The sequence below is a fragment of the Acanthaster planci genome, linkage group LG20 (genome assembly GCF_054643075.1).
Source record: "Acanthaster planci isolate LZ-2023a linkage group LG20, COTS_SCS, whole genome shotgun sequence".
Lineage (NCBI taxonomy): Eukaryota > Metazoa > Echinodermata > Asteroidea > Valvatida > Acanthasteridae > Acanthaster > Acanthaster planci.
The window spans coordinates 9,293,142-9,316,404 of NC_141796.1; the positions used below are offsets into that span (position 1 = coordinate 9,293,142).

Below are 23,263 nucleotides of genomic sequence, written 5' to 3' on the forward strand. Positions count from 1 at the left end.
GCGCGTAATTATTCCAACGAACCGGGGCACTTTTTCGTGGTGAAATTCACAAACATTTCCACAACTTAATGGAGATATTATTACATAACAACGCCGAGGAATTTAAACATGAAATGATAATCACACATTTTTTTCCTAAGAAAAACAGTTTTAATAAGCTACTAACTATAGGACTAATACAAGTTTAATTTGTGTCCATTGTCCATTTATGGCGCGCCAATCGTTAAAATTTAGTACCGTTTTGTGTGGAATCAAGGACATTCAACAATAATGAAAACATAAAGGCCTGTGTCAACTATTTACTTATAAAAAAATCAGCATAAAGGATTTGTTACTCAAGGATACGGGGTAGTCAAATAAACTTCGAAATAAATTTATCCCCGTAAGTTTCATTTTCCAAATTCTTGGGGTTTTACGAGGGGGGCGTGTCGACCAAAATGATGAAAAAAAAAACTTTGTTCTTCATTTGCACAGACCGTTGCTGCTGCCAGACTTTAGTTCTTATTTTCATACTATTTTACACTGGAAAGTACTTGTGCTTTATTGTGCCTTTTGATACCGATAACAGAAATATTTGTTACTTTTTATATCACGCGCCTGTTCAATAGTCTGAGTGGAGTTACGAACTTGTAGCAAGCACACACACACTCCCCCTGACAAAATGGCCGCTTACAGTACTGACTTTGAGGCTCATAATATTGCCGATTTTAGCCATTTTTAAGGATAAATGTTCCACTGCTTGACACTTTTCACTTAATAGGGTCGTGGAGTCTGTTTGTTGGCCTGTGAGGAGCAGTTAAGCGGGACGAACGGCACGTTTTATGTGGTGAAAATGGCAGACAACTGGGCTAACTTCTCGAATATGCCGAATGCGGCGGCACAGCAGCAGCCTGCCGCGCCAGGAGCGGCCGAGCCGCCAGCCCAGGTAGGCATGGTACTGGTAGGCGCCTACATGTAGGTTGCTGTTGTCGTGGGCCTAGGCAAGTACAGTGTATTGAGAAGTCAGCTAGTCTGAGCAGTGCCTTTATTTTAAAAGTTACAGTCTAGAAATCATGTTTCGAAATTTAATCAGCCTCTTGGAAAAGATGATCATGTTGATTTAATGTTGTTGTCCTGACGTCAATTTTTTTCTAAGCCTAAGGCCGTAAAAATGAAAGTTTTAGATTTGCATGCAGAACATTTCGGAAAAGCATGAGGCGTTTTTTCATTATTCATTATTTACTTTAAGCAAGATGGCATGTATAGTGACCGTCCCGACTGTGTCAGTGATCGGGAGTTAGTCGCTGTAGTAAATGAATGACCCAAATCAAAACCAAAATTTCACAGACTTTTATGTGCTGGAAATCGCCCAAAGTAATACATCGATGGTTTGGTGGGGTGAGTGATCCATACACACAAAAAAAGGTTCTCATACTTAGAAGGCGTTTTCGCTGAGTCCCCACGTTTTGAATGGACCGCTGTGGGGCCTAGGATATACAGAGGGAGTCCAGTAGACTGGCCCCCAGTTTGGAGCTATGCGTAGGCATGATGTAGGTCTGTTTTAGGAGATTTTAGGCCTAGGAGCTTATCGTTTTTGTAGTAAGCTAGGTAGGCATGCTTAGGTACCTAGGTATGTGCATTTGATACCCTTTTACTTTTGCTTTGTGATTTGGGATTTTAAATCTTTGTTTAATAACCTTTTTTTGTGAAAATTATTAAATTTTTTGTAAGTAATGAATTTTTTTGGCAGGGAGTTTTGGAGCAAGTAGGCGATTGACGCAAATCTAAAACTTTCATTCTCGTGGCCTAATAATATTTCCGTAATTTCAGTCAACTGAACATGCTGAAGGTTATTTATTGCAAACATTGTCAAAAAAAAATCCAAAGATTGAAAAGACAAAGATTCCTTTCCAATTTTGTCAGAAAAGTCATTTGAAAATAATGCCAAATCTCTTTGTAAAATTGTACACCGGGAAATGGAATGTGGTCGGGGTTCACACTGCTTCTTCCTTTCTTCCCTAAATTACAATATATGGGCCTTATATAGTTGATATTTTATGATTGAATTACTTTAGTTCTTGTTTGTTTTTTGTTCCGGTCACACCAAGGCCTGACCCCAAAGAGAAAGAATACAAAGGGGATAGCCTCTATTTGTGACTCACAACCATGTCAACACAGATTTCAATGTCTGTATTCCCCAATTTTCTAGGTAGAAGCGGGTGGAATGGATGATGACTGGGGCGACTTTGGTGGTTTCGAGGAGGCAGTGGCGCCTCCCCCCGAGCTTGCCCAGCAAGTGCCGGGGCCAGGCGTGGAGGCCAGTCCCTCACCTTGGGCATCCTTTGCTATCGGTGAGGAAAGAGTTTATTGGGAATGACGACATGCGGATGCAGTCGGTCAGTTGCACTGTCAATTGATCCTGTGGGAAATCTCCAACTGTATTTCCCTTGTTCCAGGCAGTTTTTAAAAATAGAGGGTGATGAACTGACGACACCACCATCAACAGGCCCCATTTCATGGCGCTGCTTAACAGTTAGGAGAAAGATCCTGTTTCTTGTGGCTGAAAATGTTGCTAAGCACTTTCAGGGCAGTGCCAAGTGTCATTTCATTCACTCAAACAGTAATTTACATAAAAAGGTGTACTCCATCACTAAGCAGAACAAAATTCCAGGCGCCTCACCATTTTAATACTCGTTTTTCAAAGGGATGAACAGCACAATTTCAGGTAGACGCTGGGCATTTTCAAACCATTTCGCCGTCTCTGTCCGAACCAGAAACGGGCATATGACACTTCATCTGATCTTGATATATAGTATACTGAAATCGGACATGATCTGAGCAGTTTTGGTGTTCTGTTTCACCCTGTGGTTGTTTCCTGACTCCATTCCCCTTCAAACGATACCTAGCTTCCGTCCAGAATCCCGCCGCCGGTCAGCCGGACCTCCTGATGGCCCAAGCTCAAGCGCAGCCTCCCCTCCAGCCCCAGATTGACCCCCCGTTTGCCGACCCTGTGCCCCAGAGGGTCGCGGTAGCAGCCGCCCCCGAACTCACATCTCAGGCGGAAGCATCTAGACAGCAAGCCCAGGTTGGCAGTTTTTTTTTTTTTCTGTCAATACTGCTACTGAGTATAATATCCGTGAACTGAATCACACAAAACGAGTCATGAGACCATTTTTTTCTTTCAGTGATTTTGCTGTAGTTTGCATTACAAACTGAGCAACCCGAGCAGATCAGTTTGATTTGTCACTTACATTTAGCACCGCGATGGGAGTGGACATTGTGGGGGGAGGGGAAATGTTGAGGATTGCTGTTGATATACACCGAACAAGATTCTTTCGAGGGCCGTTAAACTCAAAAGAGGTCCTTGCGTCTAGTAATCGGCATCTCATCCTGCAATTTATTGTAGGCCCAAGCAGCAGCACCACTCCAGAACCAGCCTGTAAAGAACAGCCTAGACGATGACGAAGACTTGTACGGAGCCGAGGTAATGTCCCAAATTGCTTCATCTTTTTAATTTTGTTGGCATCCTAGTGGCCCTGCACGTGCTGTTTTCTTGCATTTTCAGTGTTATGCCTGCAGATTTTAGAAGCTCCTGTACAAAATTGCTTGGGGACTTGGGGCGGTGAAGGAGGTAACTTAAGGTCGACCTCGAGGTTTTACAAGATTTATCAGGGTACTATGGGATAGCTCAAATTACCCCTTGTTGAATTTTTGCATCATTCCCTTAATGAACTTCTGTTGCCCCTCAGGGAGCAGTCGGTGGGCCTCCACCCGTCGAGAACCACAACGTCGAGTCGGCAGACGGTGAGCACCTGGAAGAGGTGGACATGCTCCGAGGCGAGATGGACGAGTACCCAGCCAGCCAGCGGTTCATCAAGAGGTCCTCATCGTCCACCGAGGTCTTCGCCGCCGAGATGACTGGGAAAGTGGCCCGGATGGAAGAGCGGCTGTCAGCCGCCGAACGAGAGAAGATTAGACTACTGAAGGTCGGTGGATCCATTTCGCTCAGCCACTAAGCAAAGATAACTTGCTAAGCAATAATGTGTGTTTATCAAAAACAGAACCACTTCAATTTTGAGGGCTGCCCTTGAAATCTGAACTGCAAAGAATCCAATATTTCGTACTTGCACATGTAACCCTCACCTTCAAGGGTTTGTAAATTCCATAGAATCTCATTGGATTTCACATGGCTGATATGAAGTATTTTGGGGCATTCAGTTGGCTCCGAGCTGGACCAAGAGAGGGTGCAATTTTCCTAGCAACAGAGGCTCCTTTGGAAGTAACTGCGCATCCCTGGTCCACAAACGACCACGAAACACAAGCATTACCCAACGAAATGAACACTTTCGAAGAACACTGCTCTGTTCAACCGATGAGGGGATGCATCTGCTCAGGGCCGATCAGATTCCTTGTGAAATGGCCAAGGGAGTTGGGGTCAGTACACAGTAGGTCAGTTTGATCATGTCATTCAGAGAGGCTAGCCTTGTTATGAAAAAGTTCCATTCAACGATGAGCTGGCAAGCCATATGGCTTCTGTTCTCAGAAGTCTTTCCGTCTGGATTTCCAGGTCAGGGAGGAGCTGACAGAGAAGCTGGAGTCGCTGGAGAAAGAGGTCGAAGGTCACCGTCGGGAGGCCGAGGAGCAGAGGCAACGCTATGAGGCTGTGCAGGCCAGGCACACCTTGGAGATGGACGAGATACGCAAAGCGGGCCACGACGCGTTGGCCGTCATCGTCGAAGAGTATAAGGTGAGGGGATTTGACCTCAAGCGACTTAGGTCGGCGTCGGCCACTTCCCTCACCACTCATTTTTGTGTAATCTTTGTTTCAAATCTCATCTGGGGAAACATTTAAAATTTCCTTCCCATAAAAGTTGAGCCCTTCTTAAATGGCATCTTTCCCACCCCAGACTGCCAGTTCTTAATGTATTCATGTATTCTAATTTATGCAGGAACTATGCAAATGTGCAGTCCTCCAGCAGCAAGAAGCCAGTGAGAAGCAGCTGCAGGCAGCCATCGCCAAGGAGACGGATCGGTGCAAGGAAATCCTGCAAAATCAGGTAAGCGCTGTCCAATCAGGAACCTGTTTTCTTTCTTATGACTCTAATCCTCTCCAATCAACCTGATTTTTTTTATATACGATGTAAGGTTTAGGGGGTAGATCCCATTGCACACCGAATTGGAGATGCATGGCCAATTTTCATTTGAATGTGCACAAACCCATAGAGCAGTGAAATGTAGAGTGGTCACTCAGTGGCAATGGAGTTCATAGTCAGCGTAGCATTCTGAGCGCTGTTATGAATGCTTTTGAAATTCAAGCTTTACTGGAAATCAGCGCGCGCGGTGAAATAAATAGTTCAGGGTATTTTGAGCCGAGAAGTCTCAATGATTTGTGATTGCTTCGTAAAAAATCATCCTCTGCAGCATGACAGACTCGCAAGCGTTCTTGATGAGGAGAGAAAACAGAATGAGGCGAGGATCAAGGCGGCGTTGCAGGAACAGGTAGACGCCCAGAAGATGATGCTGGAAACCTGCTTACAGGAGGAAAAGGAGAAGAACAAACTGGAACTCGAAAAAGCCCTTCAGGTGGGTGGAATTCTTCACCGTGCCTTCCTAGGTCCGTCAAAATTAGTACTTGACCCATTTTTGGAGAACAAAATCTTGCTTTGAGAATTTATGCGCTGAGCAAAAATTAGTTGGAGACTAGTCACTTAAAAATGTACGTACCATGGTTTTGGTTGTTATCCTGTTTTTGCTCAGCGAGCATTTTCTTTGCTTAGCAAAGTCTAAGCCTAGTAGGACGTACCTGAATTACTTGGCAGCAGTTCCAGTTGAGTTGTGTGAAATGTTTCAACCTGCAGCCGAGTGATTCGGAGGCTACTTTCGTCAGCTATGTGAGATTGGCCCCTGGTATTGCAGTAACTTGAAGACTGTAGAAAAACAGAGGCCAGCAGCTATGGGCAGGTTCAAGCGATGGCAGCTTGTTGACCACGGGATGATTTTCCCTGGTAACCCGTGCATAAAATGTCAGACGGATACCAGGCAAAATTGGCCGGTGGTTGACAAATAGTCGTCGCTCCAACTTTCCTCGTTGACTTTGAAATGTGCAAGAGGAGTATCTTGTGGGTCCACATGCAGTGTTCCAAATTTCAGTTGCTGTCCTGAAGTCACATGTAACCGGATTTGATTATAGACAGGCACTGTCCCCCGCTGAATTTTTTCCTCGATAAAATGAGAACCAAAGTGTTTCACAGCCACTTTCTAGCACCCAACTATCTGATTTGGCAGTAATCAAAAACATAACCTTTTGAAGGTGAAGAACGTTGGACGCTGGGACGCATTGTTGCCATGGTGATAGCCACACCTTTTTTTTCCCCCAGGAAGAGCACAGAAAGAGTGAAGCCGCTCTCCAGAGGGCGCTAGAAGAGGAGAGGTCAAAGGGCAGGGAGATGCTGGAGGCACAGAGGGCCCAGGCTGGCAGGTCGTTAGAGGACGAGCAAAATCGCCTCCGAGAAACTTTACTAAGGGAACTGGAAGAGGACAGACAAAGGAGCAAGGTCCTCCACATTTGTCTTGTTTAGAATTTTAAGGGGTGTAGAATATCTTCCATACAGGAACAGTTATGCAATCAGTTCCGTTTTTCTATTTATCCAAAAACTGAGAAACAAACTCCTTTTTCTCGTTTGGTTTAAGCCAATACACAGGCATTCGTGTCCATATTGATTTTCATGCATTCTATAAAAAGGGTCTTGAACCTGTTGCCGTGGCAACAAGCTGTTGACCTGTGAGTGATTTCACCATTTTGTTGTTTCGTTATTTAAATGGACAGTTAATCTTCATATGCCAGGATGGTTGTAAATCGTTCAAAACCTGTCGTGTGCAGGGGTTTGTTTACAGTTCGACTTGGATTATTTCTAAGTTATACGAAATTTCTTTATTTACTACACGTCAGGAAGCCATGAAAGCTGCATTAGAGGAGGAAAGAAAGCACCAACAGGAAGCCATCAAACAATCCATCGCCGAGGCCAGGCAAGGCATGGAGGAATGCAATGCAGAACAAAAGCGGGTGAGGGTCCTTTAATATATTCACATATTCAAATTAGGTCCTGTGATGTCATTGTTGGTGAACTGCTTGCAGTGACATCACAGGACCTAATTTGACGTCAGTAATTTTTCTCAAGGCAAAACCTAATGGATTATTTTTTGTGTGCACACACAAGCAAGAGGAAAGTGAAATTTTCTGATGTCCATCGACACAGGAAAGGGTATTCAATCAGTGAAGGAACTGTAGAGAGCGCTGCGCAACCTCAGCTGACAACATGGATCAAGTAGGAAAACGATTTGCTTAGAAAAAATGAGTAATTGGCCAAGATGTCCTCACTGTAGGTGTCTGGCTAACTTTTGCTGAGTCCAAGAATTTGATTCATTATGTTTTTAGCAGTTCTTTTAATTTCCTTGACTTCAGTGGGTGACCAATCCCAAGCCCCAAGCACAGCATGTGATAGGTTTTCAGTTGAATGAGCACAACACAGCTCAGATGGGGGTGCACCTCTCTACCAAGTTTGTAGCCCTGAGAGATGATCATTTTTTTTATGGGTGCATGAAAATATTAGTGGTGCCCAAAAGCACCTGTACTCCGTCTCATTCCCATTGGACACCAGTTTTCCATCTTTGACTCTTGTAGCTGGACGCTGTGGTACGGCACCGATCCATGGCCAGTCTGGATCTCTTCCTGGAGAGCGCAAGACAGCAGCTGAAATCCCTAATGGATGACAAACCGGTGGGAGAACCGGTGGACGCACCTGACAACTCTTCCTAAACTTTAATATACAGCTCTTAACGTGTATAAAGGTAATTTATAGAATCTCCATTTTTGTATGTGTATATATCTGTCAGACACAGGTACAGTGATTTTCTTGATGCATAGATTTTTTTTCAGACCTCCTGTCGTCAAACTCTGCTGAAGGTACATCCAGAGCGGCTATTTTGTGGCTGTGGCTTAAGCCTTTTAGCATTGACAGTGCTATTGTAGAAATCCATAGCCACAGATAAAACAAGACGTCTGTCTTGGACACAGCCTTGTACAATTCGCCAGGCAGAATTTGGCAAAGCACTTGAGGACAACCCCCTTCCCGGTACCCCCACTTTGAGAGACTGCCTTGGGTTCTGCTGCCGAATTCGACCCGGGGGGGGGGAGTACTTGGTTAGTGGTAGACGAATGAATAATCCGAGTAATCCACACTTGGTACAGTTCACACCTAGAAACCTTGGCCGTAGCCACAACGGATTTTTGCAGAGTGAAAGCTGCCACCGACGCCACTGCGTGCCCTGGTGATTGCACTCCGCATAGACCTAGCCCTAGCCCTAGACACAAGATTCACAAAAAATTCACAAAAAGTGACTCAGGATACAGTGTACCAAGATGGCAGCTGAATTAACAGGCCTAGCCGCAAAATAACCTAAGAGGGTCCTTCACGTGGCTTTAAGAATAGTTTTGTAGATTTCTGAGATTTTCACCTCATGTTTAGATCTGAATGATTGATACACAGACACAGTGTACAAAAGAACCTTCTTTTCGAAGACGTATACAGAAACATTAGCACCAGAATGAATCATGCCTCCTTAATGCCGAGTTTTCAATTGTCACTGTGTATTAAGATTCGGAAGAAAAATCATATTTCAGGTACTGCTTTATGTTGTTTGAATTTTGTAGCACAGAGGCGCGACATTACACAGTGGGGTGGCCCAGCTGTTTCCATTTCAAAAGAATTTCACCCTTTTTTACAAAAAAAGTGTTGCTAGATTGAATTTTGCTGTTGATGACAAGCATTTGGTTATGCAATATTATCCAGAGTGTCATGGTACTGCGTAGAGAGATTCGAGATCATTGGCAGCAGGTGTTTCGAAAGTAAATTGCAGCTTCCAAAAGTTCCTTGATGCCACAAACGAATCGGATTTTTTAAAAAAGGAAAAACAATTTACTATAAGGAAATCTTTAGAAGGCAGAGCTGTCCAGCGTAGACCCAGGTAATGGATAACCACGTAGCTTTCGAATTGGAGTGCAAATATGTCTTCGAGGCAGTTTGTGGGGATTGCTCAACAATAAGAATCCAGGTCATAAAGTCATCTACTCCGCTGAAAATGCAGGTCTGTCAATAGCCGTCCTTCCTTTGTCTCTCTCTCTCTGGGATTTGCCGAGTGTATTCGTCTATTTGAACAATGCAATAGCTTCATGTTTATCTGTGTACTCGAACGTGTAGCGTGATTGACACCTAGAGCGTGTAGGACTGTATCTGTAGATCGTAAAAGAGTATCTTAAGAGTTGGAGAGGGTAAAAGCTCACCCTCCGATATTAAGAATCAGGCTGTCAATGCAATGACTTCGAATGCACAAGAAGTGCAGTGCAATGGAACCGTAGGACAGTCATATATCTCCCTGCTGACATTTTAAGCAACGTGTTGAAATGTCTGTATTGCCTCTTTCGTAAAGCTGCATACAGCTCGGTGCATTTGCACCTGTTCATTTGGGTGGGCCTTAGTCTTTTTCTTTTTGGTTGTCTTCAGAATAAGGAGCCTCTTACGGGATAATTTTTGAGAAGATATTTTATGTAATAGCGAAAGCATGGCTTGTACCAGTGCACAAGCTTGATTTGGGCCCGTCTATAAAACCCACTTTCAGTGTCAGTTATTTAAAGGTCACGCGGTTTGAGGGAAATACGTCACATGGGACCGAATTCCCATATTCAGAAAAGGCGAATTGTTTTTTGTATCATCGACATTGTTTCCAAAATTATGCCAGATAGTTACTACTCAGTATGTTTGACTGATCATTGGTTTTATATTGTATTGCAAAAAAAATCCAGAGATGCATGTAGTTGACAAATGGGAAGAGCCACCAACGTAGGGCTGGAAAGCTCAGTTGGTAGAGCACCAGTACGGTATTCCAGAGGTCGCAGGTTCAAATCCCGCTGCAGTCAATTACTTTGTTCATCTTTATAATTAAACAGATCCTGTCGCTTGGAGAAATGAGCGTTTAGTTTCTTAGCTGAGGCTGTCGTAGTAACAAGTGTGAGTTTGGAAACTCCTTGCTTGTGTGATAAATGCTTTTATACCGATGTATACTATTACAGTTACCAATTGGTGGTTAACTTATCTAAAATATTGGTGTTTTTTTATCAGAGAGCTGGTTGCTTTTAGTGATACGGTCAAGAAATTGGCCATGTGAATAAAAAATGTGTGATTGTACAGCTATGTGCAGATTAACTTGATTATGTTTTTTCAAACGTGGACAGATCCAGAATCTATTTTTCGGGGGGTGAACTTGTTTGAAGGACCCAAGAAATCTGGAATTTTATTAAGAAACTTTTTTTGGTCTGTCTGGAGGTGTGGTAAGATTTTTGTGGACTTTTTACGTGCATGCAGAAGGAAGAGAATTGAAATAGTCACCGAAAAATCTATTATCTCCGCCTGCTCCCCCTCCCAAAAGATCTGTCGGGGGGGGGCGCTATCGGCCCCAGTTGCCCCTCCCTCCCAGATCTATCCTTGTAATGAACAATGTGTGTTTTATGTGATTTCTTGTGCGAACTTAGATGGGAACAGGAGGTGTCCTCACAACACAGGAAGCGAAGATGTTATCTGGGCCAGTCCACGTAAGGTTTCCCCCTCACAGAGAAAAAAAATGTCACGCCTTTTCATATTTTGAAGTATTTCATTTGAAACCAGAGCCATTAAACTAAAGGTTTTACATTTGAAATCGAAAGTGCTAGTTGCAGAAATATTGTCTTTCGAATCGACATGTTCAAGCCTTGACTGGAACCAGCGAAACCAAAGTATAAGCCGAATGCACTCGGATCGTTTCGAAAACGCTCATCGGGCAAAGCCAAACGGTTATCGAAAAAGTAGGCGACAAGATCGTGTGTTGAAGAGCGCCCTCAATCTGAGTCGACATCTCCAGCGGAACAAGACACAATTTGCAACCTAGCCGAATTCATGTGACTGTGGCTCTAGCATGGACACAATCAAAATTGCTCTTGTCATTTTATACTTCGGTGTTAGCAATTTATATATTTGTTTGCTTTTTGTTAATATCTCCGGCCCGGAAACGTAGCCCGTTGATATTTATTTCAAGAACAACAGAAATTTCGTTTGTTTTTTTTCAGGGGGAAGTTCCGGGTGTGAAAAAGATAGTAAGAGAAGATATGAGGAAAAAGATAAACGCGGATGCATCATTAGGGTCAATATTGTCAGGGAAGGGTGTGTGACGGAATTCTCGATGAGCAAGAACCGTACAGATGTTTTCTTATTTAAGGACCTGGAAAGAAACGGAGCGAGACATTTCGTTGTCCTTGAAGAAGGAACTGTCATGTTATGTCACGAGGAACACTTTCCCAGAGGGCTTTGCAGAGAAGAGAATTAATATTTTTTTTGACGGGTGCGTCGCTCTCCCTTTCAGGCCAGTTTCATGTTGTCACAAGGCGAAAATTTCATCCCCGTGGTCGAGTTCGGGAGGTGAGTCATTTGAACTTCCCTGGCTCTTCTCACTTTTTACGGGAGTGAGGGTGGAGCTTCCGAAGTGCCCGAGAGAAAAAAAAGCGAGGATTTGACTTTGTTTTAACGGCCTCCTTTCTATGGAGACCACGAAGGGGCATGAAGTGACAATATTTTTTTTTATCGAGTTGCATAAAAACGAAACAGTAATTATGGTGTCCCTGGGTGTCGTCCGGAGAGCGCACATGTCGCAAGAAATTAACTATCAGAGGACGAGATTTCGTAGAACAAAATCGATAGGGTGACGGGACAAATCAATACACGTATTTTAGACTACACATGTACTTCACACCATATCGAGCAACACGGCCGTTTCACAATAGTGCGCCACCAAGAGTTTGCAACGCGTTGGCCAATCACAATGCGCGGAATTTTTCGACCCATTGCGCGTTTGGAAAGGGTCGACAAATTTCGCGCCTTCTGATTGGCCAATGCACTGCAAACTCTTGGTGGCGCCCTATTGGGAATCACTCGTATTCATTCAATACTTCTATAATTAAAGTCTTTGCAGCTAAGGCAGGAATAACTGCAAGTCGATCAAATCTCACTAGAGTTTTTAACATGTCAGATTCAAACGCGCGCGCATGATGGACACAACGTATTCTTCGCGTTCACTTTTCTACTAATTTTTAATAATGATAATAATCATAATAATGCACTTATATTGCGCCCTTTCCACTAAAAGTGGTCAAAAAGCGCATGAGAAAGATAAAATTGCTCGACCAAAGTCACAGTTAACAATTATTACTGTTCACAATTAATAATTGGCTAAAAACTGACATATAAAATAAAAAAAAATCTCATTCATGTCCGTGCCGGAAATGGTTCTTTTTCAAACTATTTCACTCAAAATTCAGAGTGATTTTCACTTTACATCGTCTAGTCCTTCGTGTCAATCTCTAGAAAGCAAGACAAGTGTTATTTCTCGGATGGGGGAGAAGATTTAGTTTCTGGTTGGAAAGCAGGTTTTAATTATAATGGTGCATTATAGTTCCTGGTTCACACACACGTATAATCACAGAGTCTGTTTATTTTGACAACTCGAAGTCAGTATCACCATAGAGCTACAACCCAGCTCTATGGTATCACTGTGCTCTTTTTTGTGTTTATGTTAAAACTGGTTCTACAATCCACTTTCAGTTTCTTTCCTACTGATTACAGGGTCGATTAGGATAGCACTGCCGACTACAGTGTACAAGCCGAGTTCCCCGATCAACCTTCTTCCGATGTAGTATTTTCTTAATTTGACAACAAAACAGTTTCGCAAATATACATGTACATGTACGTACTATAAAATAGCCAGAGGTCTGCCAAAAGCTCCTCCCCCATTTAATGCGGCCCACAGCTTGTGTGGATGTATTAGAGTGAATGAATCAACTGTGATTTTTGTTACTTTATAATCTGAGCGTTAAACATTAATGCTAACAATCTTGAATCATCCAGTTAAAATACCAAATTTCACCCACCCCCAAGGGGTTAGAGGCCGTGATTTTTGTTTATTACTCATTCAGACCTGGTGCCCTCTTCTGAAAATAAAACAAAACAATCCACGAAGCCTCGGGAAATAAATCACTATATCACATTATCAGGGAATGGAGTAGCCATGAATTCGTCAGTGTAGTTAATTATTCACAACAGACACTTAATTATTCATTCTGTCGGTTCATGACAAAGGAATTTTTTTCTCTCCAAATAATAGCAACGTCTGCTACGAGCGTATCGCAGTGGCGAAAGCTTATGCGTGCATAGGGGGGGACACCGTGCACTCGGCCACACACGCGTGCATTATAATCGGGCCATAGAGCTCTGTGATCGGGCTACACACACAACTGCGCCAAACGTCTTTTGTGGCCACTCTGGAAACTTACAGTGAGATTGTGCTATCCATGGGCAAACAATATGATGAAAGCCCATCAGTAAACGTCGTGTCCTTTTGTACGTGTGAATCTAATAACCAGTCTCGATCAATTCATGCGGGGAATTCAGCGGTGATTTTAACGCTGTAGACGTCAACAGTTCTACGGTGATATTCCCCCGCCCCTTTCCTTCTTGCTCGGGATATTTCTGTCGGGCAGCGTGATCGACGCTAGGTTGTCCCAGCGGGAGTTGGCGATCTTAGCCCCGGCCGACACCCCCTTCCGCGGCTCGGCGTTGCTCGCTCACGGAACTCTAGTACAAGATGTGCTGCTCATGCGATGCGGGCACGGCCGTGTTCTGTTGCAAATACATTCTGGTCGTCACGACATGTATCACAAATTTGGTGAGTATTTTATTCAGTGTTTCGGTGATGTTAGTTCTTGCTGGTGATGATCTGCTCTCTGTCAGAGATGGTGTTTTGATTGAAGCATGATTAAATTATGCATTGTACATGTACATCCTGCATCTTAGATGCACAGTACAAATGTAGATAGCAATCACATAATGGGTTACCCACGTTATGCATAAACATACATGGCATGCTTGATTATACAACCATAGCCCAACGCAGCTCACTGCGTGTACAATAAGCGCCACCGTACCTTTGCATGTACATGTAATTGTGGGAAAATCATGTAGCCTTGAGTTTTCGGTACACCACTGGTAATGAGTCATTACATGTCTATGGAATATTTGCCCTGCTGTGTAAAATCGCAAAGGCAGATGATGGTACAAGTTGTAGAAATCATAGACATCGTGAATAGTGCAGCAAAAAATCGTAAACTGCAGTACTCGATCAGAAATCTTGAGCACCTTAAAACTACCCATGAAAATTATTGATCGTGTTCTTGTAGTGTGAACTAATATTAAAAGACAGTCGGTCAAAATGTGTAGTCCAGATGTTGAGTAAAATCATTCAGGGTTTCTGCGAACGATAGGCGTTGATATGGAGTTAGAATACCAGGCATTGAATGGATGCGTGCGGTTTATTGAGAGCTGCCCCGCATTTTTTATGAGCACGGTAAATATTTACTCACGTGCATGTGTATGAGAACAGTGTGGGGTCATATCACAAGCGTATTTAAGTGAAGTCGAGAGAATGCTGCACTTTTTGATTATTTACGTAACCTTCGGAGGAAACATTTGCCAAGCCTTCGGGAGTTACGCGTATCGTGCATGATTGCACATGCGTTGTCCGTGCTTTCCGTTGAAAGGGCGGGAGTAGACACGTGTTTGCCGAATCAATGGAGTTCCATCATCGGTCATTGATAAGAAAAAAATCTGGTTCTTTGGGTCCCAGTGTTGTAAACTTCAGTGACTTGTTTGACATTTGCAATTGATTAATAACTTGTCTGACAGTCGTTCTTGTGGTTAATCTTTCATTACAAAACAGACAAGCAACTTGTGCATATTATCAGATGAAAGTAAAACGCCTCATGCTGACACTGTCTGGAAACAAGTCATTTGAAGCTACTGTTAATTTGCCAAAGATAAAGCTTTTGTACTTTGTTTTGTTTGTTTTTAAATGCATTGTTCTTTGCGTTCAATATCCCACCATGAGTGACGCTGTGCGTCCCGGCCCACTGTGTCTTCGTAATGGCCTCATATACGGTAAGGGTCCTGTTTTCGAGGGGTTTGGGTTTTTGGAATTTGAGTTTTTTTGGGGTGATCCTCCGAAGGCGGCTGCGGGTGAGGTCTGTGATCCGTGACGTGTGCGGCAATCGACCGAGCATAGATTCGTTTCGTGATCAATTGTCTGCGACGACCAAACGGTCTGAAATTCACAGCCTGGAATTTGCCGGTCACTTGTGACGTAGAGTTCAGCCGACCGAGGAGAAGATCGGGATTAGATTTAAAACACGTGACAGGTCCTAAAAAGGGAGAGATTAAAGTTTACCCCGATACCTTTACCGAAGTAGATCGACCTCTCGTTATGCTGGAGTTAAAAAGTACAGGCTACAGTCGTCATAGTAAATATACCTGCATGTACGTAGGCTTTTTAAAATAAATTTTGTGGGTTTTATGTAAAATCTGGGAGAGTGCTGTGAAAGTGGTACGCATCTTGTCTTGTAGGTAAGATGGTTATCATGATTTGGAAGATCACAGGAAGTTTTGTAGACATGACAATTTTCGGGACACTCCGCGAATCCCTTTAAACCGGCATACTCTCACGTCTGTCTGTTGTCAACAGTTACCCACTGTACTGAATCACACGGTTCCGCATTGTGACTGGTGGAGTTTCCATTGCTCTGTGCTAAAATGTGTAACTGGGCTTTTGGTAGCTGGCTACAAAGAAGCAGTCTGCGGTATTTTAAGTATTTTTCATCGGGAATAATGCCTTTTTACGTTGGCCAAAGTTCCGGGAGTTATTTTTCCTCATGTGAAACACACGTGCTCTGTACGTGTTTGGGTGGAGCACGGTTCACTTTGCGTTTCGCCTACATTGCTGCAAGGCAAAATGACGTCCATTAAACGTAATTCACCCCGCCAACTGCCTGACAGAATCTGACGAATGCATCACCCGACCGTGGGAATCGGCTGCATCATCATGGCTAACAATGATTCGAAAGGACTTCTTATGCTGTGAATGTGAATGTTCGATACCGGTAGAATGTGTTGTCAGAGCCCTTTTGGCCCGCGGTTGGCACTTCTGACTTTGTTCGAGCCCCAGCGGCAAATAGGCCGACATTGAATTTTCACAACAGTCACTGCTGCCCAAAGCAAAGCTCATGGGAACGTTTACAGCATCATTTCCATTAAAAAAAAATTCAAAACACGTACAGCTCTTATTTGTAATACTAATTATGAGCATGACAGTCAATTGACTTTGTAATTAACGCGTGTGTCAATTATGGTCTAAATATAAGGAACCATTTGCCACAGAATGCTTACTTCTGTGTTTGTCGTTAACATCCGCCGTATGTTTTGTGTTGATGTCATAAGAACAAGGAGGCATGTATTCAAAGTTCTATACAGTTAAACTTCAGTAAAAGATCCCCTAATCTATTCCAAACTTGAGCATTGAGCTCATCACCGTAATTTATCTAAAAGCATAGAAAACTGACAGAAATAAAAACAATAGCTTAAAATTTCACCAACATCAGTGTACTGTGTAGGCCTATGCCTGGAAAGTTCATCTCTGAAAAAAAATTATGTAATCGAAATGTTGAATGATTTAAGAGATTACGGTAATTTTCAGCAACCAAATTCTCCGACTGATGTGAATACCACTCCTTTTAAGTTGTCCAATATCGTAGAGACTCCTTTTAATCATGCGTTACTGTTGTTATCGAACAGCTGCTCGTAATTTCTGCAGAACGTATCCATTTTCTTTGGCGTGGAGCCCAGGCACACAACAGCTAGCACCCCCACGCACACACACCTTGGAAACACACGTTTATCGCAAATTTATCACAGTTTATATATGCTCGGCTTCCGAATACGACACTATGTCTGTTGATATCCACTAATCTATAACACGGGGCGCTATTTGCCATCCATTTATGGACACCAATCGCTCATGATTGTTGTCCCACCTTTGCCACAGTAGAATAAACCATCTGGGTAAGCGTGTACCGAGCATTCCAGTGTAAATCCACCGCCAGCCCATGTGTTAGTCTCAGTTCGGGGCCTCAAGTGGGGCGCTCTTACATAAACTCCGTTTGTTATGCAGATCGCTGTGGCCTTCGCGGAATGAGAAACGGTTTGAGGCAAGGCCAGGCCTTATGGCGCAGTTGCTGTCCGTTTTTACGCCGTGCTACTAGTTGCTTTGGTGTAGGCCAACTGTCCTACCTACCAGCACGGAGGAAGGACCACATACCATACTCCCTTCGTTATACATCTGCACCATTACCAAAAAGTAGCAGCATGCATTAGACACTCAGTCTTCTTAAAAGAATGACCTCAGAATAAATAGAAGGAAGGACTTAAAAATGCCCGTGCATTTTGCCTTTGGAGAATTGAAAAAGATGCCAGAGAACATCTACTTTTAGTTCGTTTCCCAACAGCACAAGATGTCTGCACAAGGGAAAAATCAACTCGGACTGGTTTTTTGTCGAGGAACAGCCGCGCCACGTTTGCAAGATTTGAAGCCTTAAGCTTCCTTTGGTACAGTTTCTTACACAGTGACACACAACCCAGCTCTATGAATGTAATTTTGCAACCGGATGTCTACAGAACGTATCCCGATCGCTGCAATTACTAGCGTAGTTCAAACCATCTATGCTTGTCAAGATAAAAGCTATTCTCCTCTAAGGAGAATGATCAACTGGTAATTCTAACAGACACGGCACGAACTATCATTTGAAACCTTACTTCAGTCGATCAGAAAAGCACTCTCCGGACCACAACTCGCATTCATATTTTTATGGCCCGACCGAGGCCGGCCCGTATTACATTGATCGCTTAGTGAGCGATAAATTTCCCGGCCGCTCTTGCGTTGAATCCACGTAGTCTCGGTATTATTGTGGCGGTTTTTTACCCACAGTGTGGGATCCAGTACTCATATAAGCATATGGAAATGTCGTTTCGAGTGCAGAATTGACGCGGTTGATGCTGCCCAAATATCACGCATGCTTCTGGACAAATGTCACGTGTCGGGGAGAAGGATCATCTGCAAAATCCAATTAAATTGAGGATGCATTTGCGGGAGCAACGCATCTGGGGCGTCTGAATATTGCATGACACCCATTACTGAACTGTACTTGTGAATTGTATAGCTTTGTCCAAACCGTAGCCTCTGGCCTGCTATTTGCAGCAGCATGCCAGGCTCTCCTTACCGCTGATACATGGATTAATTAAAAGCTTGTAAATAATTGGCACGCTATAGCAGAACGGGTGAAGAAACCCCTCAAAATCTCCGACAAAATGGGCTGAGCAAAATCACAAGTATTAACTATTCGTAAATGGGCCTTGGTTACTAATGTGGCTCTTTTCAGTAGGTCATAACGCCCACATCAATTTCCATGTACTCCGCGTAACAGTTTACCCTAGGAACGGTTCGCGCTATCCTAAAATCTTCCTTTTTGAGATCAATTGCCGGAATCGAATTGACCTCCTTTCCAGAGCGCACTCTGCACCAAAGCAGTGCTATATCACGTTCCCGGTGTACTTACGAGCAGCTGCAGGACTTCTGGCTTCAAACCTCGCGAGAAATCAGGCCCAGAATTTTAATATAACAAAATTGTCGTTCCCAAACCGTACCTATCCTGTGACCTTTCGGTCCACTTCTGCGATAAATACGTGACAAAGAAAATGCCACGCCGTCGCAGGTGGTGGACAGGCTGTTGAGGACAAGACTTCTCGCCACTGTGACGCACTTGGAAAAATCTTGAAACAGTGACCCCAGACCGCGAGGTAATTTTCCTCCCAGCGTGTGCGAAAGGAAATACTCTGCCGTGCTCTCGCTTCGTTAGCGGGTGGACTTGGTTTAAGGGAAGCTGTGCGCTCCTCGAGAAACTGAACTGCACTATCGAACCTCAAGTCCTGAAAGAGCCTTCACACTGTGTATAACTCACTAAACATTTAACATGTCTTGTCAATATGGCTTATCCGGTTTTTTAGCCAAACATCTTCGCTTGTAAGGTCTTGACACAATAGCCTAATCAATGATAGAAGAAATCGAAGCTGTACGGTACGTACTACCTGCTTACACGCTGTGTCCTCCGGTTTCGTGCGCAATTCGCCTTGTATGGGCGAGACACGAATTGCTTTTTTTTTTCAGTGAACACCCTTAACTTGATATTTTCCTGTCGGACAGTTCACTGATAAGACAGGCAATCGTTAAACTTCATGAATGTAATTACAGACCCACTCACAAGATATGGATATCCATTGCTAGAATGTTCTGTAGGAGCGTATTGATTTGTTAATTGGCATTGCTCCGGACACTATATACACAAAAAGAAGCTTGATGTCATTAGAATCGACTGTCTGCAGGCTCAGATTGTCAGTCTGAAAGGTCGGCAGGATGTCGATCCCACTGCCTATCCTCCCCAAGTTGAAGTGCACCCCCAAGCGGCGAAAGAAAGACAGGTGGTGGTAAGTTTTCTAAGCGGGTTCTTGTACGCGTTCTGCGTGTACGCAAAGACCATTGATTCCATAATAAACGCGCGCCTAGCCGATGGGTGCATTCCACCAAATGGTTGTATTTCTGCGCGCGAGCTCATGAATATTTTGTGATCCCACGGGAATTTTACAATAAGACAGGCCATAATCAGGAGGCATCATAGAAATATTTCTATAAATCCCGAATTTTGGACTGATCGTTTCCAGTTCGGGGTATTTCTTTCACAAAAAGCCCCAAATTGCGGGCCTATTTTGGATAGAGGCGAGCGGCTACATTCAGATATGAGCGCTTAGTTTTACTGCTATTTTGGGGGGGGTATCTTCGTTCAAAGGCGAATAAAAAATTTTTTCGTGACGTAGTCATTTCGATACTCTATCTAACAGATCCAAGAGGATCTGGAAGGCAGTTATCTATACATGACAGCATCGATGGGATTCGAACCCGAGTCACAGGAGTTGCAGGAAAGTCTTGCTTCCCCTTTTTTAAAACGAGTTTGATGCATTTGCCCCATCGGCATTCGCGCCGGAGTGGTTGGTACGTGAGCTACTTGGTTGTCACTATTCGGCGGGCTTCTTTGGCAATGGTTGGGCACAGTGCTGTACCATATGAATCAAAGGGTATTCGTTATGATGGGTGAAATGTGTGGGTTAACCGTACATGTACATGTATATAGTGTGGTTCCTCTGTATTGGCTAAACTCTTACACAATTCGCCATATGTTTTAGCCATTTAATGGATGTTCGTAGCCCGTGGAGCGTTGAACACGTGCGGGTAATTTGCCGCAGGAAGCTCGTTTCATATGCGATGCTCTACGCGATGCTCTACGCTCTACGTCTCTACGTGATGGCGGCCGTATGTTTCTCTGCGAGTCTATGCATGAGTAATGGCCACATTAATACATGCCGGTGCAGTCCGCGTTTCGGCCCTTCGTTTGCTTTGAAAACAAGGAAAGTATTGCTCGCAGCTATGGACAACTTTCAGTTCAAACCACCTCAGAGTGTCAGTGTGTCACCACCAAAATGTCCCGGGACTTGAACCGTCGCCAAACCGTAGAATGAAAGGCCTCGAGACATCCAAAACACGAGTGTTTCATGCTGTACAATTAGCGCTCACAAATTATCACGATATGCATGTACATAATTAGTTATACTTTTCTTTTTGTGCGAAAATGCCTTTCCAAAAGATTCTGGCGCCAAAATATCCTGTTGTTTGGCTTACACGCTTTTTCCAATACAACCCCTTCAGTTCTCGCTTTTCTTTCCGTTTATATATTTCACACATTAACTTCACTGATTAAGGAGGTACATCCCAGGAACATATCTTAATCCCGTAAAAAGTCAGAAGGGCCCTACCCTGTACCCCGTGTGCGCCACCCCCCCCCCGCCCCATTTTCCGTAAAGGTTCGGTTTTCGATCTGATGACTAGATAGAGTTCCTGAACGCGACACTGTGCGTTGTGTGTTTTAATCGGAGGCAAAACTGTCAAAATGGAGGCGAGCGACCGTGAACTGGTGTCTTGCAAAACCGCACGCCTCTTAAATTAACGCATGCCCGAAGTCAACCGAACGGGGATGCTCGTTGAATATTCCTGCATGCAATATGCTTAGCAGCGGAGATAAGCGTCTTCGCTGCGGGTTATACATTAGCGGCACAGCAGTGTAGAATGTGCGGTATGTGACCTATATATAGCCGTCTATTGATAGAGGTGCAGGCTATATATTATCCGATTGATATATGTTTATATCTGACTTGATGGATCGGGGTTTTGCCGAGAGCACTGTCAAATCATCCCGCGGTAATTGTGTGATTTCCAATTGGGTATGCAATGTAGTCGGTAATTCGTATAGATAATGAATTGTGCAGTTGCGATGTTATTTTGAGAACGCGGCAATATGATTTTGAGAGATTCGTATTCATCTTGTAAATATGATTTTGTCCGGAGAGTCGTGGTGTCTGACGTTGGATGTGATTTGTGGCCACAAACGAGACCACACCGGTCAATGTTTTTTTAGCATCTTTTGAACGCTTGAGAATATAGTAAGGTGACGTGACTCTGAGCATGCGCCTTTGCGGCCTAACTTTTCGTGAGAAAATTGTACATGGCGTTTGGGTAATTGATGATAAATTCTTGGACTGTTTATAAACAAAATTCAGCACTTTAGGGGATTAAAAATGCATACACAAATACCTTTGATCGAAAGATCTGTCCAAATTATTTCTCAATACATGGATGGAAAATTTAAACTCTGATAGTGGATTTGTTGCCGTAAAATGCCACGGGCCTGTAATTAAAACCCAGGACTCTAAAAGATACCACACTGGACCCCAAACGTCTACTCAGAAGAGAACACGTGTCTTTGAGTACCTCGTTTGTTTCCGTTTGAACTGCAGAATCTAATTCGCTTTATTATAAAAACCCACACTTTTTTGGTTGGACACCAAGTTACTTGGTCAACAGGTGAATTTCTGCACATTCCAACTGCACAAAAACTGCTGTAAAAGCGAGGATATTTCCCTCAGATTCTGAAAGTAAGGCCTCCCTTAAAACCAGGCTTACCTCGGAGATCTGTCATAATTCTGCCTGTAATAGCTGGTTCCCCCAGTGCCCCTGTCGCTAATTTGCACTTTAATTGGCCACTTGACAGGCTACCAACATTTGCAGATGCGCGACCTTAAGGTCGCACCATTGCCGTATCGTTACAATTTACTGCGCAATCGATACCTGGAGGCTTGCCCTGTGAAAGAAATGCTTTCTTGCGCATGTCAACTTGCTCGTCAGTGTACGCGGCATTGTGCACACAGTACAGCTGCGCCGTAACGTGGACACTTTAATGTTGAACTTTAATGTTAACCTACATGTATGATTGTAGGGGATAGTGCGTGCGGGAAAGATTGTTTCTTTGCGGTATTGTGCTGGATTTACAAAGCGAGGGCTCTCCTCTCGAAAAAAAAATTGCCCGTCTCGGATGGTCGACCAACCTCCTTGCAATTACAAACTTGATGGCTTGCCACATATGCCGGGGTTATTTTTCTCATGAGCACCGAAGCTTGCCACAGCATATGGGCCGCGATGGAGCTCGTCCTCACGTGCAACCCGATTCCGTGACGTGTATTAAATTGGTGTTCTATTTCATGTCGACCTTTCGGGAAAAAAGAATCTAGTCCAATTCTACATGTGATGCACGCAGGCGGATCACATATCTGCGTTGCCTAGGTCCCTTGACGAGAGACCATTCAAATGGACACGTGAACGTGGTTAAACAAGAGAAACAAGTGTGCTGTGTAGAACCCATTTGGGAATTCTACCCACGACATTATGGTATGTTCGTGCCCCAGTTGGCAAAATTTAAAAGTCACTTTTTCCCTTTTCTTTGATTTTTACTTGATGATACTTTAGTGAAATTGCAGGAAGCAGGTTTTCTTAATATAACTCTTGCCCTGCCGCAAAAACAGGAACTAAGTGATTTTAATTTGTGGTGATTAGAATACCACGCTCAGATGACCAACATATCCCCAGAACAGCGCTATAGGCCTAAGAAAGGATTCAGCACAGACAATGGTAGCTCCCCACCTTGAGCAGAAGCAACCCCCTCATCGGTTGGAAAGAGCCAGGTTGGTGGAACACTGTGAAATTGAGGTCCTTGGGGCTTAATTCCCAGTACCTTGTTTTAACAGGTACCTTTTGTTATCAGTCATGGGAAACCAAAAGAAACCAAGACTTGGGACCTAAAATTGTCCTTGTTATAGACATGATGTTG

General features: G+C 43.7%; 2 protein-coding genes across 2 annotated transcripts in view; one reads left to right on the forward strand and one right to left on the reverse strand.

Moving 5' to 3' along the window:
• Positions 1–23,263, reverse strand: part of mettl15 (methyltransferase like 15) — a 112,418-nt gene that overhangs the window by 32,153 nt on the left and 57,002 nt on the right. The window lies entirely within an intron of this gene.
• Positions 642–10,226, forward strand: ccdc91 (coiled-coil domain containing 91). The gene is made up of 11 exons (XM_022227216.2): positions 642–925; positions 2,189–2,330; positions 2,886–3,064; positions 3,386–3,463; positions 3,729–3,965; positions 4,547–4,726; positions 4,929–5,036; positions 5,401–5,562; positions 6,357–6,533; positions 6,929–7,042; positions 7,661–10,226. The coding sequence occupies exons 1-11, from the start codon at positions 833–835 to the stop codon at positions 7,793–7,795; spliced, it is 1,605 nt and encodes a 534-aa protein (XP_022082908.2). The 5' UTR covers positions 642–832; the 3' UTR covers positions 7,796–10,226.